At 46.4% G+C, this 20570-nt stretch overlaps 1 protein-coding gene across 3 annotated transcripts; it reads right to left on the bottom strand.

Moving 5' to 3' along the window:
• Window positions 1-1047: 1047 nt before the first annotated feature.
• Window positions 1048-20298, bottom strand: Lim1 (LIM homeobox 1). 3 transcript variants are annotated; one of them, XM_086906481.1, is made up of 8 exons: window positions 20194-20298; window positions 15838-16030; window positions 7531-7763; window positions 5122-5343; window positions 3739-3980; window positions 3231-3516; window positions 2729-2896; window positions 1048-2264 (listed from the first exon to the last, which is right to left on the bottom strand). In XM_086906481.1, the coding sequence occupies exons 2-8, from the start codon at window positions 16008-16010 to the stop codon at window positions 2149-2151; spliced, it is 1440 nt and encodes a 479-aa protein (XP_086762607.1). In that variant the 5' UTR covers window positions 16011-16030; window positions 20194-20298; the 3' UTR covers window positions 1048-2148. The 3 variants fall into 3 exon arrangements, with proteins under 3 accessions (XP_086762607.1, XP_086762608.1, XP_086762609.1); XM_086906482.1 differs by having other exon boundaries at window positions 1048-1585; XM_086906483.1 differs by having other exon boundaries at window positions 5122-5322.
• Window positions 20299-20570: the final 272 nt, after the last annotated feature.

Genomic DNA, 20570 nt, shown 5'->3' with positions numbered 1-20570 from the left:
TGACAAATAATAGTTACCGAACGATAATTTTGATTTTCGATATCGTCGATTTTTCTGAACTCGCGTTCAAGAAATATAGGAAGAAGAGGACCGTGTAATAAAAAAAAGAAAGAAAGAAAGAAAGAAAGAAAGAAACACGTTGAGACGCGAGGAGAAGATAAAAGAAAGGAGGAGAACAAGTGGTTGGCAGTCGGCGATCGTGGAGAAGACAAACGGGCGGGTGCAATATTAAAAAGGTGGTCGACCACGTTCTCGCGCCGGTGAAAAATACACAGGTAGGTAGGTGGGGACGGGAACGGTAAACGTAGCGAGACCGCGCTACGTACGTACTTAAGGGAGGCACACTTGTCGGGAACGATCGTCGAGGGTCGATATCGTGTGTGTACACACGTTTGTATCGTGTAACACACGGAGAGAGGCAGCGTACGTAGGCAGCATCGTTCCTACCCCCAACGGGACTGTCAGAGATACGGGAACGGCGAAGCCCCGAGGAAGCAACGCAACCCCCCCCGTAGGGCAGAAACACATCAAAATCGAATTCACCAGATGTCCAGGAAAACGAATCTCCCGCACACCCTCTCCTCCTTCTCCTCCTCCTTCACCTCCTCCTCCTCCTTCTCCCCGCCCCCATCGTCCTGGAAAACGACGTTGCACCCGTTGTTAACGATGTTAGGCCAGCGCCCCGAGTCGCAGATGCGTTTGCGGACACCGATTTAAGGGGGGTGAATGGGGGGGCCGAAGCCGAAGGATTCATCGAGTACGTATCGATAGTCTCAGGTGTTTGTCCCCGCTGGGGAACGGATGAAAGAAACCGAGATTTCGGCTCGGGAAAACGTGTTGTCTGATTTCGAAAAAACAGAAGCGCGATAAATGTGGATATTTGCAATTTCGCGCGATTTAATTCGAGAAACGGGTAAAGTGAGATTTACTTACCGTTGCGATGATCTTGGCGTCGATAGATTTCTTTCTTTTCTTTTTTTTTTTTTTTTTAAGCGTGTGGAAAAAGAGAGATAAAAAGAGAGGCAAAAAAATGCACACAACTGTACGTATACGGAAATACGAGGTGGTTTATTATAATAATATTTATAATCATTATGCATCGAGGCGGCGTGTCTCTTTCTCTCGTGTGTGTGTGTGTGTGTGACGTTTTTAATGCAAGTTACAATTACAGACACAGTTCGGTGACAGAACTCAGCCAACTGATGGTTTCGCGCGCTTCTCTCGCAAAAAAAAAAAAAAAAAAAAAAAAAAGACAGATTTATTATTTACATCGATCGCCACCTTAACAGTTACAGGTTACACATTCCTATTTATATTTATATTTTATTGATAAATAGTACAGCGGTTTCTTTAAATGTAGAATTTACGCATGTGTACTGAATGTCGCCTGTATGTGTACCTGTTGTATTCTGTTTCGTATTGTGTGTTTTTTTTTTTTTTTTTTTTTTTTTTTACGTATTTTAGATGTAACGTTATGTCTTTTTTCTTTTCCGATGATCTTTTTTTTTCTTTTTCCTTTTTTTCCTTTTACGTGTCTTCGCATGTATTTCTCGGGTGTAGAACAGCAGATATCTACAGGATTTCTCTTAAAATTAACGTCGAAAATTAATCAACAGGGAGGGTATAATATTACACGATAGGACATTTCGAAATTTTATACACAATAATATTAATAATAATATTTAATAACTCATAATAATAATAATAATAATAATAATAATAATAATAAAAATAATAATAATAAAATAGTAACGTTGGCGTTGGCCAACGATCATAATAATAATAATAATAATAATAATAATAATAATAATAATAATAATAATAATAATAAAATAATATTAATAATAATAATAATAAAGATAATAATGTTAATAATGACAATGATAACCGTGAAAGAAACGAAGCTAAACGATCGATCTTCTTATCGTACGCGTATCTTACAGAAACGTACAAGACGCAAAATCGACCTGGCTCCCGACTCTCGCCACAACTTCATCTCGCGGGCAAAAGTCTTCGAAGCCGGAACAAAGTCGTACGATCTCTCCATCGGCTCACGCGCGATTTTTCTTCGAAATTCGATCGATATTTCGCTCGGTCGATGGAAAGCAACATAAACACGAAAAAAATAAACGTTAATTAAAACTCGTACTACCAGGCCAGCCCTTCGCTCTGCATCTGGTGCGGCTCCAGGAACCCACCCCCGCCGCCGCCGCCACCTGGACCGCCACCATTCCCACCGGCACTGGGATTACCCTGTGCTCCACCTGAGAAACATCAAATCCAAATCGGTTCTTTCTCTTCTCCAAATTTACAGAGAAATATTACACAGAAACATCGAGATTCGAAGAAGAAGAGAGAAAAGAAAGAAAAAAAAGGAAGAAACCGATTGTTCCTTCGTCAAACGCACGAATAAAGTGTTGGTGGAAAGGTTTCGATCGCGCGATAATTTTGTGCGCGAAAACTTTCTACTATGTCGATGCTCGTGTAACCGTACACGTTACAATTTGTCAAAGTTTCCAACACTCCACCCACACCCCAAAGTCTCGTTAACGCGATTTCAGTATATTAAACAATTAATCGCGTACATCGGGAGGAAAGAAAGAGAAAGCGATTATGTTGCGAAATAGAGTAGGTAAAAATCAAAAAGAGAGAGGAAAAGAAAAGGAAACGTTCCATCTTTCGACAGAAAGGCGTGAACCTTTCCTCGAGAAAGAATTTGAATCCATACCTGAAGGTGCTAGGAACTCTCCAGGACTACCGCCGGAAGGTGCAGGGGGCCCCTGTCCAGGAGGGCCCGTGAGAAATTCCGGAGGGCCGCCTCCCGCACCCGGAGGTGGATATTCCCCTGTCACCGCCACTGCGGCCGCCATACCCGCTAAACTCGCCGGGTCCAAACCTGTCAGAAACAGATTACGTGTACTATTCAGAGAGGATCGTATCCGGCCACCTATCTCCGAACCCGGCTGTCATAATTATCGCGACCTACCTAACCCGCTACGATGTTTATTATAGCCGCGACACAACTCGAGAGACAAGGTTCTGCTTTCGATACTAGCTTTCGAATAGACGGATCGTTTCGTTCACGAGATTCTTTCGAAATTCTTCGCAGCTGCGTAAAATCGCGACAATGCGCAAAATAATGCCGCGTGTTCCTTGTCGTTGTTTTCCCTAAAGGAGAAAGGGATCGAAAGGAATGGAATGGATGGTGGCGAAGAATTCCAAAGACTCACCAGGATTGCCCGGTCCGCTGAAGGGCGGTCCATGCGGATGAGGGGGCGGATGAGCACCAAAGAATTCATGGTGAAATGCCACGGGCCCGCCGTAACCGAATTCGAACTTCTCCGCGCCGAAATATGGAAAACCGGGCGGCGGTCCGTCCTCGCCGCCCAAAGCACCGGGATTCAGGTTCAAGGGGAAGCCCCTCATTTTTCTAGAGCCGCCGAAGAACGGGCTCCTGCCCATCGACGTCAGTTGTTTTAACCTACGCTCCTTGCTCCTCTTATTTTGAAACCAGACCTGGGAACACCGTTACGCCCGGCTGTTTTTCATTCGATTTAATTGGCCGCTTGCTTGGATTAGGATTAGGATTTCAACCGATTCTCTCTCTCTCTCTCTCTCTCTCTCTCTCTCTCTCTCTCTCTCTCTTCGATTCGCTTTAATTAATCGCTCATCGAATAACGTCATGATTCCGTCCCTAAGTCGGTCGGGGAGAGGGTAATGAAAACCTGTGTTATAAACCTGTATCACTCTCATGGGCAATCCGGTCTCTTTCGCTAATTGTTCCCTGATGTGCCTGGTCGGTTTCGGAGTGGACGAAAACGCCGACTTGAGAATTTCCAATTGTTTCGCCTTTATGGTCGTTCTTGGGCCTCGCCTCTTCGAACCGGCGCCACCATCGCCGCTACCACCACCGGCACCACCGTCTGGACTTTTGTTCTCCGTTTGGCTATCCCTCGTTTCGGGATCGCCGTCCAGGGAACCTTGGGCCAATGCAAACAAAACCACCAGTTTAATAATCGATCCCGCGCGCCACGGGGTAAACACACTTGTTCCGTGCGGGAGAAACAAATGCCCCACCCCCGCTTTCGCGCTCTCTTTGTTCAGCCTAATTTCACCAATTTTGCGCACGTTCTCGATTTTCGCCGGCTATGTGGATTATTAGAAACAGTCCACGTATACGAATATATTTTTCCATCCACGAAATCCCCGATGGGGAATTTCGCTTTACAGGCCGAATAAATAATAGAACGTTCTTTTTTTCTCCTCGACGGATGGTTTCTTAACAAGCTCTACACGCAGACACGCGTGCATGATATATACATATCTCGGAATCTTGATCGGCCGGATCGAGGTAACAACAATCGAAGCCAATCCCCCGGAAGCGATGCGAAACCCCCATCGGATTATCGTGGCTGGTCTACGCTTGAAAGCTACACTCTATAAAGCACGCGTGTGCGTGTGTGCACGCATAATGCACACGTATACGAAGCGCGCGCGTAGCTTCGGATCCCAACTCTTCACGATAATCTATATATATATATATATACCCAGGGAGGTCTTAACCACGGGACAAAGAAAATGTTTGGACAGTGTCACACCGCACTACAGGGGCCACCCTTCGCCAAGACACCCCTCTCTTCCTCTTTGCCGAATAGCACGGTATATAGATGCTTGTACCCGGTGTATAGCTCTCGGTTCGAGAGAGGCAAAACCGAGGGGTCATTGTGTTACGCGCGCTCGTGATAAAAGAGCAGAAGCGAATAATAGAGCCGGGAAGACCTGACGCGCTTAGTAATTCGTGGTGACGTTCCAGGTCAAGCCACCTCGAATTTCCTCCCTCGTTTCGAGGGTTCCACGAAAGGGCAAGATTGGCCGTGATTAAGTCGTTGGTCGATCCCAGTCGATCGTTTCTGAATCGAGTTTGTGCGCCAAATTGACGACAATTTTTTTTCTTCTCTTCCTTCTCTCACGTTCGACTTGAACTTTTTCGATTTCTCTCGCGAATCGTTACATCCCAATCCAACGAAACGGAGCGTAAAATGGTGCGTATAAAATTTGCGTTAAAAGAAAAAAGAAAGAAAAAGGTTTTTTAATTTAAAGTCGGATGTAAGATGGACCTACCTTGATCCTCGGAGTCTTCCTGCTTGCAAGGATCGCTTCCAAGAGGTAGATCGCCAGTATGACCGACCGTTTGGTCACCAGGACCACCTGGACCGAGATTGTGAGGGCCCAAGTGCGGGCCACCGACACCACCGTGATGATGGTGAGCACTACCGTCCTCGTCCTCGTCTTCCGATCCTGAACCCATCAACGAGTCTCCTCCTGTCGACAGGTTGGACGATTCTGCTCGTGAACGATCCGAATCGTGTATTTTAATCACATCGCTCGTCGAATCATTGACTTCGAAAAGAGCACCAGTCACTTTTCTGTTCAATGATTTTGTTTTCGTTACAGGCTACGCAAAGGGCTTCGACGCGCGAAAAGAAACCCCGCGCTAAATTTCGGGATCGAATTCCTTTCGAAATCAGCGATTCGATCGGTCCCCTCGGGGAAAAGACCTAAAAGATGTTCACGAATCGTAGATAATTCTCGTCGAACGACTTATCACGATGCGAGGGAACGACGCGAGAGACCGGTGATCGCGTAGCTGTGTGTAAAAATTTCGTTGTAAAAAATAATTGCATCGATCAACGTCGACTTTAGATGTAGCGGAGCGGCGAAAATATCCGCTATAGTAAATAGAATATAATTTATCAACGGAACGGAGTGAATTTGTCGATGTTCCATACGAAATTACCAATTAAACGTGATTACGGTTATCCGCTCGTGGACCTACGCACGGGGCGCGCGCCATCGCGGTACCCGTTCATTTTTTTTCCTCTTTTAAATTTCGCAATTCCCCCTTCTCCTCCCACACCTCCCGCGCATCTACGCAATTTCGCGATCGTATCCAGCGACAAAAGACGCTAAAAGTTATCGATAAACGTTGCTGATTAATCGACACTCGTCGCGTAATTGCTGCGCTTTTCGCATACGCCGCAGACGATCACCGTGAATTCGACAACTGACAAATGGCTGCACGGTGATAGAGATTAATGTCGGAAACGCGTGGAATATCCAGACGTCACGATGTTTGATCATCGAAACGAGTAATCGTCGTCCCTCTCCCCCTCCTTCCCCGTACCCTACCTATACTTTTCGCGAGCGCTCCTCTTCGAATTCGTCCCTTCTCGAATTGTGGAAAAAGTGCGCGGCGCAAAAAAAAAAAAAAAAAAAAAAAGAAAAATATTCGCCGAGTACGTGGAATTTTTCTCGGCCGAAAAAAAGGGTGGTGGTCGTGGCGAGCGTCTCGAGACGTTGGAAGGGAGGACGACGCGTCTCGTCGCAAATTTGCATTTTCGAAGGAGAAAAGGGAGACGCGGCGCGCTCCCGTGGCGAAAGAAAAAGGGAAAAGAAAACGAGTCGTCGGACATTTTGCGGTTTCGAAGCGTCGGCATCGAAGCGACAAAAGGTTTGCCCCTGCCTAACGACCTTTCGGTTTTCGTTTCACGGCTTACACACCGGCGAGATCCTCGTGAAACCGAGCTGCTGCTCTTTTCCATTCCCTCTCGCTCGCTCTCGTGCGCTTTGCCCCTCTTTTTCTTTTTTTTTTTTCACGTCCTCCCTTTCTCTGTTTCTCTTTCGGCTGGTGGCTGGCGGTCGGTTACACGCGCGCTGTTTTCACAGCTTGTGCCGTTCCAACCGGAGGATAAAACCCCCGTGAAAAACCTACCCCCGGTCTCCCTTCTTTTTTTCTCCCCCCCTCCCATCCCTTCTCTCTTTCTTTCTTTCTTTCTTTTTTTTTTAAACGAACCTGACTTCGTGAAATCTCGGACGCGTTGGACGCGTTGAACCGTGCGCTCCCTCCCCCGTGCGACTCTTCTAGCCTCGTCGAGCTCCCCCCCTCCCCTCTCTCTCTCTTTCTCTTTCTCTCTCTCGGCTCCTTATTTTTTCTTCCAAAAAAAAAAAGTTAGAAATCTCGATCGTGGACGCGCTTTATCTTTTTAAACGAACGTTCACGCGTCGCGAGGCGCGAATTATTCCCTATCGAGATCGGGGGAGAAAAATGGGGGAGGGGAGGGAGAAAGCGAGGCGAATAATATCCGAATTTATTTTTCGAAAAAATTGGAACGGAGAACGAGTTGGCTCGAAGGACGTCGATCGGCATCCCTCCGACGCGATACGAATTAGGCATTTACGCCTATGGGGAAAAGGAATAACGTAACAACGGATTTGGTTTACGCGTAGGAGCACATGGCCGCGCATCGGCTACGAAATTACGATCGTTTTAAATCGCGCCCGTTCATAGAACAAACGAGTGGGTGTAGAATCGATAACATGCCGCGAGCCGGCAATACCGGTATATAGTTCCGCAAATCGGATTCCGGGCAAACGAACGGAACAAAGCGGCGCGCACACGGATTGTCTCCGCCTCGCGATGGTGTTTCTCTTCGCGGTGGATAACGAGGGACAATGACACTTGTAACTCACCATGATGACCGTGCACGTGATGCGTGTCCGGCAGCGGCTTGCCCGACAGGTAGTCCTGCTTGCACACGAACTTGTTGTCGTCCAGGACATAGAGCTCCTCTCCGGTGCTCATCTGCTTCCGACACACCAGGCAGGTGAAGCAATTCAGGTGGAAAACCTTGTCTCTCGCCTTCCTCACGAGATCCTGGGGGCTTATCCCCTGGAGGCAACCGCTGCATTTCGTCCCGTATCGCCTGCAACAGAACGCCACGCAACCAACCACGTGAATAACGACCAACGAAGTTTTTCTCTTCTCTCTCCCTCTCTCTCTCTCTCTTTTTTCTTTTCTTTCTTTCTTTTAAGCTCGTCCACGACCAGGAAGCGCTGAAACATCGGATAACGAGCGCGCGCGTCACCTCGCGATGATTAATCGTTCGAAGCGGTTTTTCCGTTCGTCGCGAGTTTCGCGCCTTCTCTCGAATCTTACCTTTTTCGCTTCTCGCTCTCGCTCTTCGGTTTCTTTTATCTCTGTTCAACGCTCGATATGACGTAAACGCGACGCGATACATAAAATTCACTTTTCTTCGATTTACGTTCGTTCCAATAGTCATAAGTCTTCGCGTTCTTTTATTTTTCTCGCTCCTCTTTTTCCTCTTTTTCCTCTTTTTTCTTTTTTTTTTTCTTCTCCTCCCTCGGCGATCAACAATCGCGAACACGTGGACACTCGTCGACGCGACTCGGAACGAAACGAACGAAAAGGAAAGTCAATGTTGTACGTCGACGACGTTTATTGGACTCGAAACTTACAAGTCCTGTCATTAAGCCGCTCCACTCGCAAACGTCGATAAAAGAAATATGGCGCTTTTAAAGAGATGGGACTTTAACGTCCCGATAGGGCATAAAAAGTTAAAACCCTTCGGTGCTGTAAAAGCGCAACGTGGTAACCAGCGCCAGCGCCTGTTCGATTTTCCTTTTTCTTTCTTTTTTCCTTCTCTCTCTCTCTCTCTCTCCCTCCCTCCCTCCCTTTTATTCCTTTAATTCCGCCGTTAATTTTGTATTAGCCGTTCTTTCTTCTCCCTCCCCTCTCTTTTTTCTTCTTTTACCTAATCGTTCGTTGAACGAGATCGTTTCTTTGTCGTAAACCGCTCCGTTTTTCCGAAGATCGATCGAGCAAAAAAAAAAAAAAAGGGAAGGAGGAAGAAAGAAAGAATTACGAGGCGCAAGATAGGCGACGATTTACACGAAAAAGAAACGTACGCGCCCTTTTCTTTTTTTTTTTCTTTTTTCTTTCGCAACATCCACGCAACGTCCAACGACATGGCGGCAACACATTTCACGCGCGGCGCGCGAAGTCAATAAATCTAACCGAAAAGGATTCGTCCGTCCGATCCTTCCGTGTTATTATTACGGAAGCATCGCATACTTTCCACCCGTGGTAATCTTTTTAATTACAGGAATCACGCGGATTAATTATAGCAATTACCCGGTGGTCCCTTTAGGGGTGGTGCCACCTTTCGAAAGTAAATATACATCTCAATCGATGGCCAGGCACGAGGTAGGCCAGTGCTCGCGTTTCACCTCCGACGAGAGCCGCGATCCCGAAACGTGTTCGCGTTCAAATCCCCGATGACTCCTCTCTCTCTCTCTCTCTCTCCCAGAATTTTCCCGTTGCTCGCGCGTATAATATCGGTTCACCTCGCCACCGCTATTTTATTATCCCGCGCGTTCCTCGAAACCGTCCGCAACGCCACCTACATCGCGCCAATCTCGTCCATTCTTATTTTTCGTGTTCGTTGCTTCCCGAGATCTCTTCGAATCTCCGTTTACCACGAGAACGAAGAAAATTCGCAAGATTCCTCGTCGTGAGAAAGACAAACGAGACGAGTGTTTTTTATCTCTTTTTATTTCTCTCTCTCTCTCTCTCTCTCTCTCTCTCGTCGTGGATCATTCGTAGTGGACGACGACGATCGTGGTCGTTCGGTTACAGTGGAAACGACAGGCGCGGAATTTTGTTTGCTTAGAGCAAAGGGGAGGCAAGCGGTGGGGAAAAGAGAGTACAAATTACAAGGATTCCGTTTTGTCGATCGACGCGATCATCTATAGATATTTACGCGGAATATCCTATAATCAACCGGCACACTTTTTCAAACTATTCATCAACCTGTCCAAATTAGCAGTCCTACTCGCAGTTCCTAACAATCTTCTCACGGAAGCAGAAGCCGGAGATATTTCTCGACCAACGGTCATTACGCTGCCAGAGCAGCGTTCTCCCTCCCTTTCCTCGCTCTTCTCCCCTTCTCGCCTATCCTTCCCTTCCCTCCCTCCTTCGCCCGCACAATCCCTCTAGTCTAATTACAGGAATTATTTAATTAATTATAGCAATTAGCCGATCCCGTGTCAACCTTCCCGAATGCATACGTCACCGAATCACCGACTCCTTCCTCCTGCACCTCTCCGCCCCACGCCGTTTCTTCGCCGCCCTTTCCTCGTCGATGGACGCGCGTCTGCCGATTTTCTCGTTTTTTTTCCTTTGAGAGCCCGCGCGAGGGGCAGCAGCGCCCGGCCAGGTCCTTTTCTTCCTCTTCGGAAGAAAAAGAAACGGAGGCCGGCCGTAAAAATCATTAATAGAAAGGCTTACGCGGTGCTTTCGTGGCTGGTTCGTGGCTGTGTGAGAAAGCGGTTCGATCAGGGCGACCCGCCGTCCCGAGAAGAAGGAAGGGGGTGTGGGGCTTCTCGGGCTCCCTTAAAGAGGAGAGCGTAAAGAGCCAGGAATTCTGGCGTGTAGCAAGAAATATAGGACAGCGGGCCTCGGATAAAAAGAAAAAAAAAAAAAAAAGGGGGTGGGTCCGGGCCACGATTTGCCACGGAGCCTCGAGTTTATGTATACGGTGCGTGCTCGCCTCTCCGCGTCGTCCATCCGTACCACGATGCGCGCAGTCCCTTGTACGATATAACTATGTGGAAGCTGTTCGTCGAGAAACGAAACTTTTTCTCCTTCGTTCCACAATCCTTGGAGAGGACGAAATCATTGGAGAAAATGATTTTTGATCGCGATTGATACCCGCCTCGACCATGAATTCTCCGATCGAACGAGAACGCGTAAAGGAAAATCGATTTCGAGCAATGTTTTCCCTCGACGCAATCGTTCGACTCGAATATTCGCGGAAAATTTTCGTCGTTTCTTCGCGAACGGTTGATCGCTCCCATAATTTCTATCCGACTCGTGTCGGTTCCCATCGGCGCGCATGCGCCTACTACGCCTCGCTATAAAGGATACGCCGATAAAGGAAATAAACACCCGCGAGATTGCTCAGGCGGCGGAAGTCTAATTAACCGAATCCAATTAGCGGGGCGAGAGAACAAACGCTCGTTTCCGCTTCTCGAGACCGATCGATTTCTTTCCACCCGCTCGATTATTATTCTCTCGTGTTATTCGTTGGATTGTCGGCTCGGGAGAGAGGCGACGACATTTCTCCTTTCCTTCGTCGTCGATTTTCACTTTATCGCGCGGAAAGATCCCGGTTGCAACCCGGTTAATCGGGACCAGTTTCGAGCTGGCGCCGATTAATTCCTGAAATATATGGTCGATTACCGAACGGGGCGGCGAAGAGGGCGAAGAGGCACGAAGGCTGAGAAAACGGTTCATAACAGTTATGCTAATGGGTGGACGTTGGCCATGCGACACCATGTGAAACGCAGCGCCGTTTGCATAAAGTCCTTTTCCATCTTCGTCCTCGTTCCTCATCCAACTTTCGCGGGTATCGGTCCGGCGTCCGTGCCACTTTCTCCACGATTCGTGGCTAAATACCAAGCGTAACGAGATGACAAACGATCGTTAAACGAACCCGCGCTACGACCGCGCTCACCACTTACGTAATCCCGATTAAACTTTTGTCGCGAGGACCCGACTGGTTAATTGATAAGAAGAAAAAAAAGAGTCGAGAGAACGAGTAGAAGAAGAAGAAGAAGAAGAAGAAGAAGAAGAAGAGGAGGAGAAGAAGGGAGAGAAAAGAATAATTCGACCACGCCGCGTACGACGTATGACAGAGAACAGGGTCCTGTCTCGAGAGTATGACGCAAGAGACCGGTGGTTGGCAAAAACGTTCCCTACGTATGAATACGCATCGCGATATATACTATTGCCGTACCTTCCTGGAAGGGAAACAACTCTGTACCCCTCTCTCGCTCCCTCTTTCTCTCTTCTTCCCTCTAACTCCTCCCTCCCTCTCACTCTCTCTCTCTCTTTCTCTCCCCCGTTTCTCTTTCTGTTCTCGACCGCGCCGGCCCCGTCACGCCCAACAAACTTCTCCTACGGTTCGTAGCGGGCGTCACGCCGCATTTATAATGTTTCCACGTTCGAGTTTCGACGGGTCTACTCCCGAGGAGGCCAACACCGCGGGTGGAAAGCAAGGACAATGGAGAGAGAGAAAGAGAGAGAGAGAGATCGCTCTCGTCGGCGCCCTTTCCAACTCTCGAGAGAAAAGTTACGCCGATCTATGATGACGACGACGATGATGATGATGATGATGATGATGATGATGATGGTGATGATCGGTTTCGATCGTTTCCCTTTGATTTCGAGCCGGGGGGTCCATCGTCCCTGTTTCTGTCTTCCGCGCTTTCCCCGCGGAACTTGGCTCGTATCAGGCTTTGGAAACGGGCCACCGTGGCAACGGTAGAGATTCGAAGTCCACTGTTAATTAACGCCAAGTTTTCAACCGTATCCATCCTCGATTCAGAGAGATCGAATTTGTTTGGGAAGGGAGAAGAATGTGGACGGTAGTATCGAAATTCGATTGGGGATCGGAACGACGGAGATGGTCGCGGATGATCGCGATTATTGCTCGCCTCTCTCGACGTTCTATCGACGGTTCGAATGCACGGATCGGTTGCAACACCGCTGCCTATGATTTATTTCGGCCGAAAGAAAAATGCTCGGCGCCATCGATGCCTCGATAAATTATCGCGCGCGTACGATTGCCGTACGTGTAATTGGTAGAATATCGCGAGAGAGATACTTTTTCGAGAAGAAGCGCGAAAGAAGCGAAATCCGACCGACTGTTGGCGACCGATTATTCAGCGACAAGGCGCTCTCAGGAGTCTCGACTCACCGTTGACACCGCCACATCTCGCCCCTAGCCTTGAGTTAATGTTTTCATCGGGCGTATTTCGACGACGTGGCGGACCATATTTTAAGGCAATAATTTCTTGGTGGGTACACAGAGGGCCATCGACCGCAAGCTACGGCAGTCGAGGCGGCGCTGAAACGGGGACATCGGTTCTTTTGATCCTGGACCCTTTCGGGCCCCCATGGGCCATTATCGACCTTTAAGGACCTTGCTGCGACTCGTAGAGCCGGTTACCATAACCGTGCGTACCGTTCCTTCCAACCATGCCTCGGACCTCCCGGAGGTGTTACGCTATTCCCAACGGCGATTCCCTCCCGTAGCGGGAGGGGTTGTAGTTCGATCCGACATCGATAGACACGATTGTCCTGGGAATCGTCTGTTTCTATCGTTTTGCTTCTCCGCACTTTGCGTTTCTCGTCGTTTCGCGAAACTCCCGAACTGGCGATTTTTCATAGCGCGCGTGGTGGCAAGCGTGGTTATCCCGAGAGGCGATTTAAAAGAATGCGTGATCGCCGATCGGCTGTTTCCACAGTGTGTAACGGTAGCAAAGAGGATAACGCTAATTAACGGGACGCCGGGGATCGAGTTATTTTTGACCCGAAAAGCTTTTCTACGCCGCTCGAGCGTAGCCAACCGTTCGTCTTACATCTAATGAATTTTTCATCGGGATGAAATGCAAAGTGGCTCGTAAAGTATACAACACGTTCGTTATACACTCGTTCGTGTATAAGTATCAAAGGGCCCCCCTTTAAACGCCCTCCCCACTTTCCGCGCGTTCTCGGGCCCTTGGCTACAAAGGGGATCGTTCATCGCTTCCAGAAGTCGCGAAAGGAGAGAGAGAGAGAGAGTCTCGAAGAATCGGGAAGGTGGATGATTTTTATTTCGTGGTAAACAAGTCATCAATATCGTCGTTCCATGGAAATTTGTCATCGGTCGATGCGACTATTCCAATTATATTTCACACTCTCTTTTTATTAATTGCCTTGACTCGCGAATTCTCTGTCCCTCGAAACACCGTTCGATAAATTGTAATACTCTTGATTAGACGTAAAAGATAACGAAATTAATCTACGCGGCGCAGCCAAAAAACCAAAAGTTTCTCCCTTTGACCTTTATTTTTAACGCGACTCTCGCGTATATAATCGAGCTGCAAGCCCTTCGTGCACCGTCATTCGTCACAGAGTTTTTGCGATACTTTTTCTCCCTCCTGCACGATTCCGCGATCGTACTCTCCGGTCCGTTAAATATTATTTAACAGATACTTACGCCGTTTTCAACTGTATAATCGCGAGAGAAAGAAAGAAAGAAAGAAAGAGAGGAATACCGGCCGGATCAACGTGAAAATTCCAACGTTCTCGATCCCGATTTAATCTGATTTAACCCCGATCGACGACCACTTCTTACCACTTCTTTGTCCCTTCTCGAATCGCGTTCCGCGACAAAATTACCGGCTCGAAACGAAGCGGAACTCGAGCATCTTCTCGCTTTCGGATCGGTTTTTTTCACGCGAGTGTCAAGGACGAGAGTTCTCGCGAAACCGAGAAGAATCTCGCTCGCGCATTCAAAATCACCGATCCACACTGCGCTATTTTTTCGCATCCGTTCTGGTTGCCCGAGTCACTTGGGATCATCGATTCAAACCGCATCATAAATATTCCCTACCGAACCACGTTCGTAAATCAATACGTTCGCAATAATCTTCCACGACGTGACTGACGATCTTCCTTTAAAGATTCCCTCGTTCCTTGTCACAAATAAGAATCGTTAGTTAGTTTACGATTTTGCACCGTTTCTTCCTTTTTTTCTTTTTTTTTTTTTTTCCTTTTTTTTCTTTTCGTTTTGGATAAAGACGTGACAAGAATCGCACGGATTATATCCCGCCCGATCCGATAGATGCAAAGAACGAATTATCGAAACGAGCGAGTTCCTTTTCAACGCGGTCTCGTTAATTAGAATTTTATTTCTCGATTGATTTATGCCGAAAACTTGGCGCAAAAGGGCAAGCGAGAGAGGGAAAGAGAGAGAGCGGGCGGAGTTCGATGTTTCCATTTAACGCTTCTACTCTGAAAGGTGGCAAGAAAGCGGAGTCTCTAAGTCTGTCGAATCGCCACCGAAGAAATCGACTCCCCGCCCGTATCCGGATATACGATACTAACGTCGGTGGAACCGCGTAACGAATCGCGATAGCGTTTCGTTCGTTCGCTTTCGATCGAGCGAGAGATTTTTGCCTCGGAAGCTCGATCGAGTGAAATAACGACGGGAGCTGTCTGGGAAAATGTCAAGGCCCTCCTTTCCATTCGTCGCTCGAAATGCTTTTTTTTTCTTTTTCTTCTCTCTCTCTCTCTGTCTTTCTCGCCTCGCCTCTGCTCACCACCGTCTGCCCACCATCTATCGACTAATCTTCTAATCGTAAAAAGCGACGAAAAAAAAGAAAAAAAAAAAAAGGAAAGAAATATCAACGGACAACAAACGTCGCCGCGATTGTCCCCCTAATGCGTCGTAAATCTTTCGATTTCTTCGAGCGGTTCGTCGCCTGGTTGGTACCAGTTGTGACACAGCCAATTATTTAATTATGCAAACGGGAAACAGTCGGTTGATGCCGGTATATACGAGCTTCTGCTCGAAGGGGGAGAGAAAAAAAAAATTCCACGACTTCTCCTCCACCGAGGATCGATCGTGTTAAGTTTTATCGATGAAACGAGCTCGAACGATAATTATCACGTAGAACTGGAGGTAGAACAAGTTGCTCCGATGAATTACTAACCGAATTCGGCTTCGTTCGTACCTGTTCGTATTGTTTCGACCAGCAACTTTTTACCCCCTATATCGGGCTCGTCAATGTATATATATATATATATAGTAGTTGATCGATTCTCGAGTGTTCGGTTTGAATCAGAGTCGCAACATTGATTTGAAATGTATCCTTATAAAATGTTTCGGATCGAATATTTGGATTGAGAATGGCGAAAATGATAAGGTTCGTTTCCCCGCCTTTTCTTTACGAAAGCTGCTCGATCTCGAACACGAATACGTTAACGCGAAAATAATAATCGATCTCGAAGTATCGTTCGTATTCGAACGTCATCATCCCTCGCCAAATTCGCCAAACTCGAACAGCGTGATTCTTGCGCCGTTTCAAGCCGCGTCTCAACTCTCGGCAAGATGCAAAAGTTGTTAGGAGAAGACTCTGAAGACTCACCTGAAGAAATCCTCTCTGCAAAATAGCTTCGCTTCCCTCGAGAAACACTTGTCCTGCAACGTGGTTCTGCAATCGAAGCAGCGGACGCACTCGACGTGCCACGCTCGGTCCAAAACATTCAGCAGGTACTGATCCATTATTGGTTTCTCGCATCCTGCACATGACAGGAGCATCGCCAAACCACGTCTCCCTGCTTCGAAAAGAAAGAGAGCATCTGTGAATACAGAGGATTTAAACGAGACCGATTAACGTAGTTTAACATTGTAAAACACAAATAGATATATACATACATATATTATATATAAAACAATTTTAATAAATAAATTCGCTCGCGTTTGATTTATCGCATGGGGGGGAGGGTGGGGGGGAGGAGGGAGGAGGGAGGGGAGAAAGCAGAGGCGCGTTTTCTCGCGGCTATTTATACGCGGCCGGTCGATGGGAAGGGGAGGGTAAAAAAAGCGAGCGGGTTTGAAAAATATCCATAGAAGCGAAAACGTCGAGCATCGAGAAAAGTTGATGGAAAGCGCGCGGCTGCGACCTGACGAGGCGTTTTAATTTCGCGCACGTTCGAACGCGCGCGTCATCGTGCGAAAAACGAAACGCGGAAAACGAGGAAATTTCTGCGACACTGTGTGTTTCGACTATGCTCGCGATAGTTTCGATCGTGTGTGTGTGTGTGCTTTGAGATTGTCCTAGTTTCGCGTTGCATAACGCTTTGAAATAAAAACGAAACTGTACAATGTTTCGATCAATCCCCTCTTTCGAAGGGGGGAAAATTTTTGAAGAAAGAAACTCTCGAGTGGTGAACAATTTTCCCGGCCGATCGGTGCGAATATTTTAACATTTCGTTAAAAAAAGAAAGAAAAAAAAAAAAAAAAGAAAAGAAAAGAAGAATCCGAACACGCGCGGATTCGATTTGAAACATTCCTGATTATCGATTAGATTATGAACTGAAAGGAAATCGGGCGTACCGGCGGTGATTACGCACGTGCATAACGAACCGCGTATTGTACGGACATTTTTTTATCATTCAAACGCTTTGATCACCGTGCAGCCTGTCAAACTGTACAAAATACGAATCGAAAAGAAAACGTAATACTGCAACAGAAATGCAATCTTCTTATCGTTAATGTCGAAGCAAGCTCATCCAAGTGCGCATCTCGAATAAATGAATTTCCCCTTTGAAAACGAAAAAAGAAAAAAAAAAAAAAAAAGAAAATTATAAACGTTTCAAGATGATCGATAATGCAACGCAATAAAACGTAAAAAACGTACGCGGTAAGGTAAAGACGAAGCTTGTCTTGTGTACGTAACTGCGTTATCCGCGCCGCGTCGAAACGAATTTTCTTTTTTGTTTTTTCGTTTTTTTTTTTTTTTTTTTCCTTCCGAGAGAAAAAAAGAAACGAAAAAACAAAAACGAAAGAAAGGAAAAATCATCCCAAAGTTATAATAACACGGTTAAGGTTGACCGTGTATAACACTTCTGTTTCAAGGAGCAACATAATCTATTATGCCATCAAATTTAATGATCGCGCTTGTATCTTTATGGTATCATAATTGTTTGTCAATAGCCATCAAGCGAGTGTGTGCTCCGTCGAACGAGCCGCTCGATGATTACAATTCGTTGTTAATTAACATTCGTGGACGAGATTGCCCTCTATTACGTTTTCTTCGCCTCCCCTCTCTACCCCCCCCCCAGGCTTTGCCTCCAGTTATATACCCCTCCCTCCCTCCCTCCCTCCCTCCCACCCCCCCGGTATCTTCGTCGGTATTTCTACCTCTCTCGCACCCTCGACTTCTTTTTTCGCCATTGCTGAACCCTCTACGGGGTTCACTCCTCTCTTTTTTTCGCGGTTTCCGCCAATGGGCGGAGTTCCTCCCTGCTAGCAGGGTTGTCAACCTAGCAACCCTTCTCCCACCCCTTAAGGTCTGACCTTGCGCATCTCATCTCCCTCCGTAGTGCGGGAGGGCGAGAAGAAAAAGGAGGAACGCGACTCGACCCGACCCGAACCAACCAACCCCGCGGTTACCTCGAGATTTAAATCGTTCCACGCGAAATCGACTTACGAGTAATTCCTACGGCGAAATTTCCACCGAATATTTTTTAGTCGCACGCTGAGGATACGCCGTTCCATTCGCGATAAACACGCGATCCACGTTTCCGATAAACTTCGAACTTTCATCCTGAAAATCTATCGCGGCTAAGATTAATAAGGAAAGAAAAGTTGACCGAGTTGTGTTGTATAGTTATAAGAAGTAAAAAAAAAAAAAAAAAAAAAAAAAACAATGATCGAGATAGCTCCCTTCGAAGAATATGCATCCTTCTAACGGTGGTTGACCTTCCATTTGTTAAATCAGATATCACGAGAACCGATTTCACGGACGTGGCGCGTGAAAAAGAAGAGGAGGACGCAATGATTTCCCTCGAATCGTCCAAACCAGATTAGGAGTACGTGAGACGAAAATCTGAACGATCGAAAACGGGGGTTGATTAATCCGATTCTTTTCCATCGGTGTGGCGTGCGACGCGTGCCACGCTTTCCTCGAAAATCTTTTTTCTTTTTTTTTCTTTTATCCTAGATCGATATCTGGATACTTTTAATTCTCCCTTTAATCGCATAATATAATGCTTCATTTATTCAAGGATTGAAAAATTGTCATTCCGAATTTATAGGCGTCATTCCAGTTGAAATAAAAACTTCATAACTATCACGTGAACGTAAGTCGTTGGATAGGTACAATTATAATGGGAACAGTGGCAAGAGGGTAATTAATCGGTTCAACAGTTAACATAAAACGTTACGTAAAGTCACGGTGAATTAGTAATCAATACGATTGCGGCGCTACGCAAATCCACCGTAGTCGAACAAGTGATCCGATACCTTTAGTGTCAATATTTTTCTTCCAGCCACCCTTCGGAATATGTTAATGCACGTTCTTAAACTCTTCCGCAGTTTTGTTTTCGCATTGTCCCTCCGCGAAGAATAAGAAGAACAAAGAAAAATGTGGCCGCATAATGAAGTAGCAGAGGGGCAAAAAGGAGAGTTTTTTGAGAAAGAATTTCAAAAAAGAAATTGAATTAATTAAACGGCGAAGAAAGAAGAAACGATATGGGACAGTTATCGACAATTTTTTATTTTCATTCGATAACGCTGCGCCGATACTAGACTTAATAAAATATTGTTATTTTATCGTCTCCTCGTTAATATGTTAACGCACGATGGATATTACTTTTCCGTCGCTACGATTCGATATCCGTATCGGCCGCTTAAAATCGATCATACTTCCATGATTCGTAGCCGATATTTCTCACAGAAATATATCGTTACTTTTTTTTTTCTCTTGCTAGCATACTTTGATTCCTCGAGTTCGTCATCGTTCATTAATTTTTCCGAGTAACAGTTCGTTTTTTTTTTTCCTTTTTTTTTTCTTCTTTCAACCTCTATCATTTTTTTTTTCACGGTTAAAAGAAGAAGGAAAAATCCGTCGTACAAACGGCTACGTATAATTCCGCTTACATTTGGATCGAGAAAGATGACGATTTTCTCGAATCCGGTCGTTCGTTACGCACAATGACGCGTATTTCGACGAGTGTTCAACCCTGTCTGAGGCAAATTTATCCTCGTTAGATTCGAACCGCGGGACAATCCATCACTACGGATAAAAAACGCGCATTCCAATGACATCCAAATTACGGTACGATCAATCAAGATAAGCGAACGAACGGCATTTCTTTCTACGAAAAAAGAAAGGAGGAAAAATATTATTAAGAGTGGAATCGTATTTCTCGATTCGAAGGAAATTCCGAAAAGAAAATCCTTCGATCTTGCGCGTTTATATGCGTGAAGCCAAACTGGCGCCGGCGCTTATGACATGTTAAGAAACCAATCTTACTCTCTTATCGTTTATAATCGAAATATTTCTTGGCAAAAGAACGCGAAACGTTGATTATTGACTCTTAAAAAACAAAATTTCTATTCTCGAAAAAGAAAAAAAATAAAACGCAATCGGATTTACGAGGGGATCGACGAAGAATCCATCAATTACTAGTAAAACTTAAATTTGTTCGCTTCGTTATGTACTTGGAAATAAATTAATCCGATAAAACTATCTCTTAACAGCCACGTTAAGAGAAATCTTAACCTCTTTCGCACGAATCTTGATTCGATATCAAGTCAACTTCACTCGTGTTCAACTCGAAACTCGTCTCGCGAAAATATGAAAAAAATCATTTTCCCCCAAAAGGAATTTGAATTTTTCGCAGAAATTTCCTCGAAAATTGGCGTGGAAAGGAAGGAATTATCCAAAAAAAATATAATGAAAAATAGGGAAAAGCGAAATACGATATGTGCTTACCTATGTTACAGGCTTGGGTGACGGGCAGGGGTGCGCAGCAGGGCCCGCTGAGGGTCGCGACCCTTATCCGGGGGGTACCAACCCCCCCGGGGCCCCCTCCCCCGCCCCCGGCGCCCCCGTAGCCCTCCACCTCCCCAGCCGCGACTGCGGCCACCCCTGTCCCCACTCCCTTGCCGGGCCCGGGACCACCACCAGGCCCACCTTCCACGGGCCCGTATCGGCCGAACGGTCCCGAGGGCCCCAGTGCACCCACTTTTACTGCGGTGTTATCCCAACGGCCGTTAAATCGCACTTCTCACACTTCCCCCCTTGGCTGCCAGTTTTTTTCGTCAGCACACACTCGATATTTTGACAATTCGCTCCTCTTTTTCTCCTAT

This window comes from Apis florea, unplaced genomic scaffold (genome assembly GCF_048593485.1).
Source record: "Apis florea isolate Af1SG1 unplaced genomic scaffold, ASM4859348v1 contig_2495_pilon, whole genome shotgun sequence".
In the NCBI taxonomy this organism is placed as follows: Eukaryota; Metazoa; Arthropoda; class Insecta; order Hymenoptera; family Apidae; genus Apis; species Apis florea.
Note: the sequence above shows the minus strand (reverse complement) of the source record. Positions and strands in the feature narration are given on the sequence as shown.

Coding starts and splice junctions, on each gene's coding strand:
- Lim1 (XM_086906481.1), bottom strand. CDS start 16,010: ATGCTCCTGTCATGTGCAGGATGCGAGAAACCAATAATGGATCAGTAC. Junction 3,517..3,738: donor TGCCCATGAGAGTGATACAG/GTTTATAACACA, acceptor CGGTGTTCCCAG/GTCTGGTTTCAAAATAAGAG. Junction 2,265..2,728: donor AGAGTTCCTAGCACCTTCAG/GTATGGATTCAA, acceptor GATGTTTCTCAG/GTGGAGCACAGGGTAATCCC.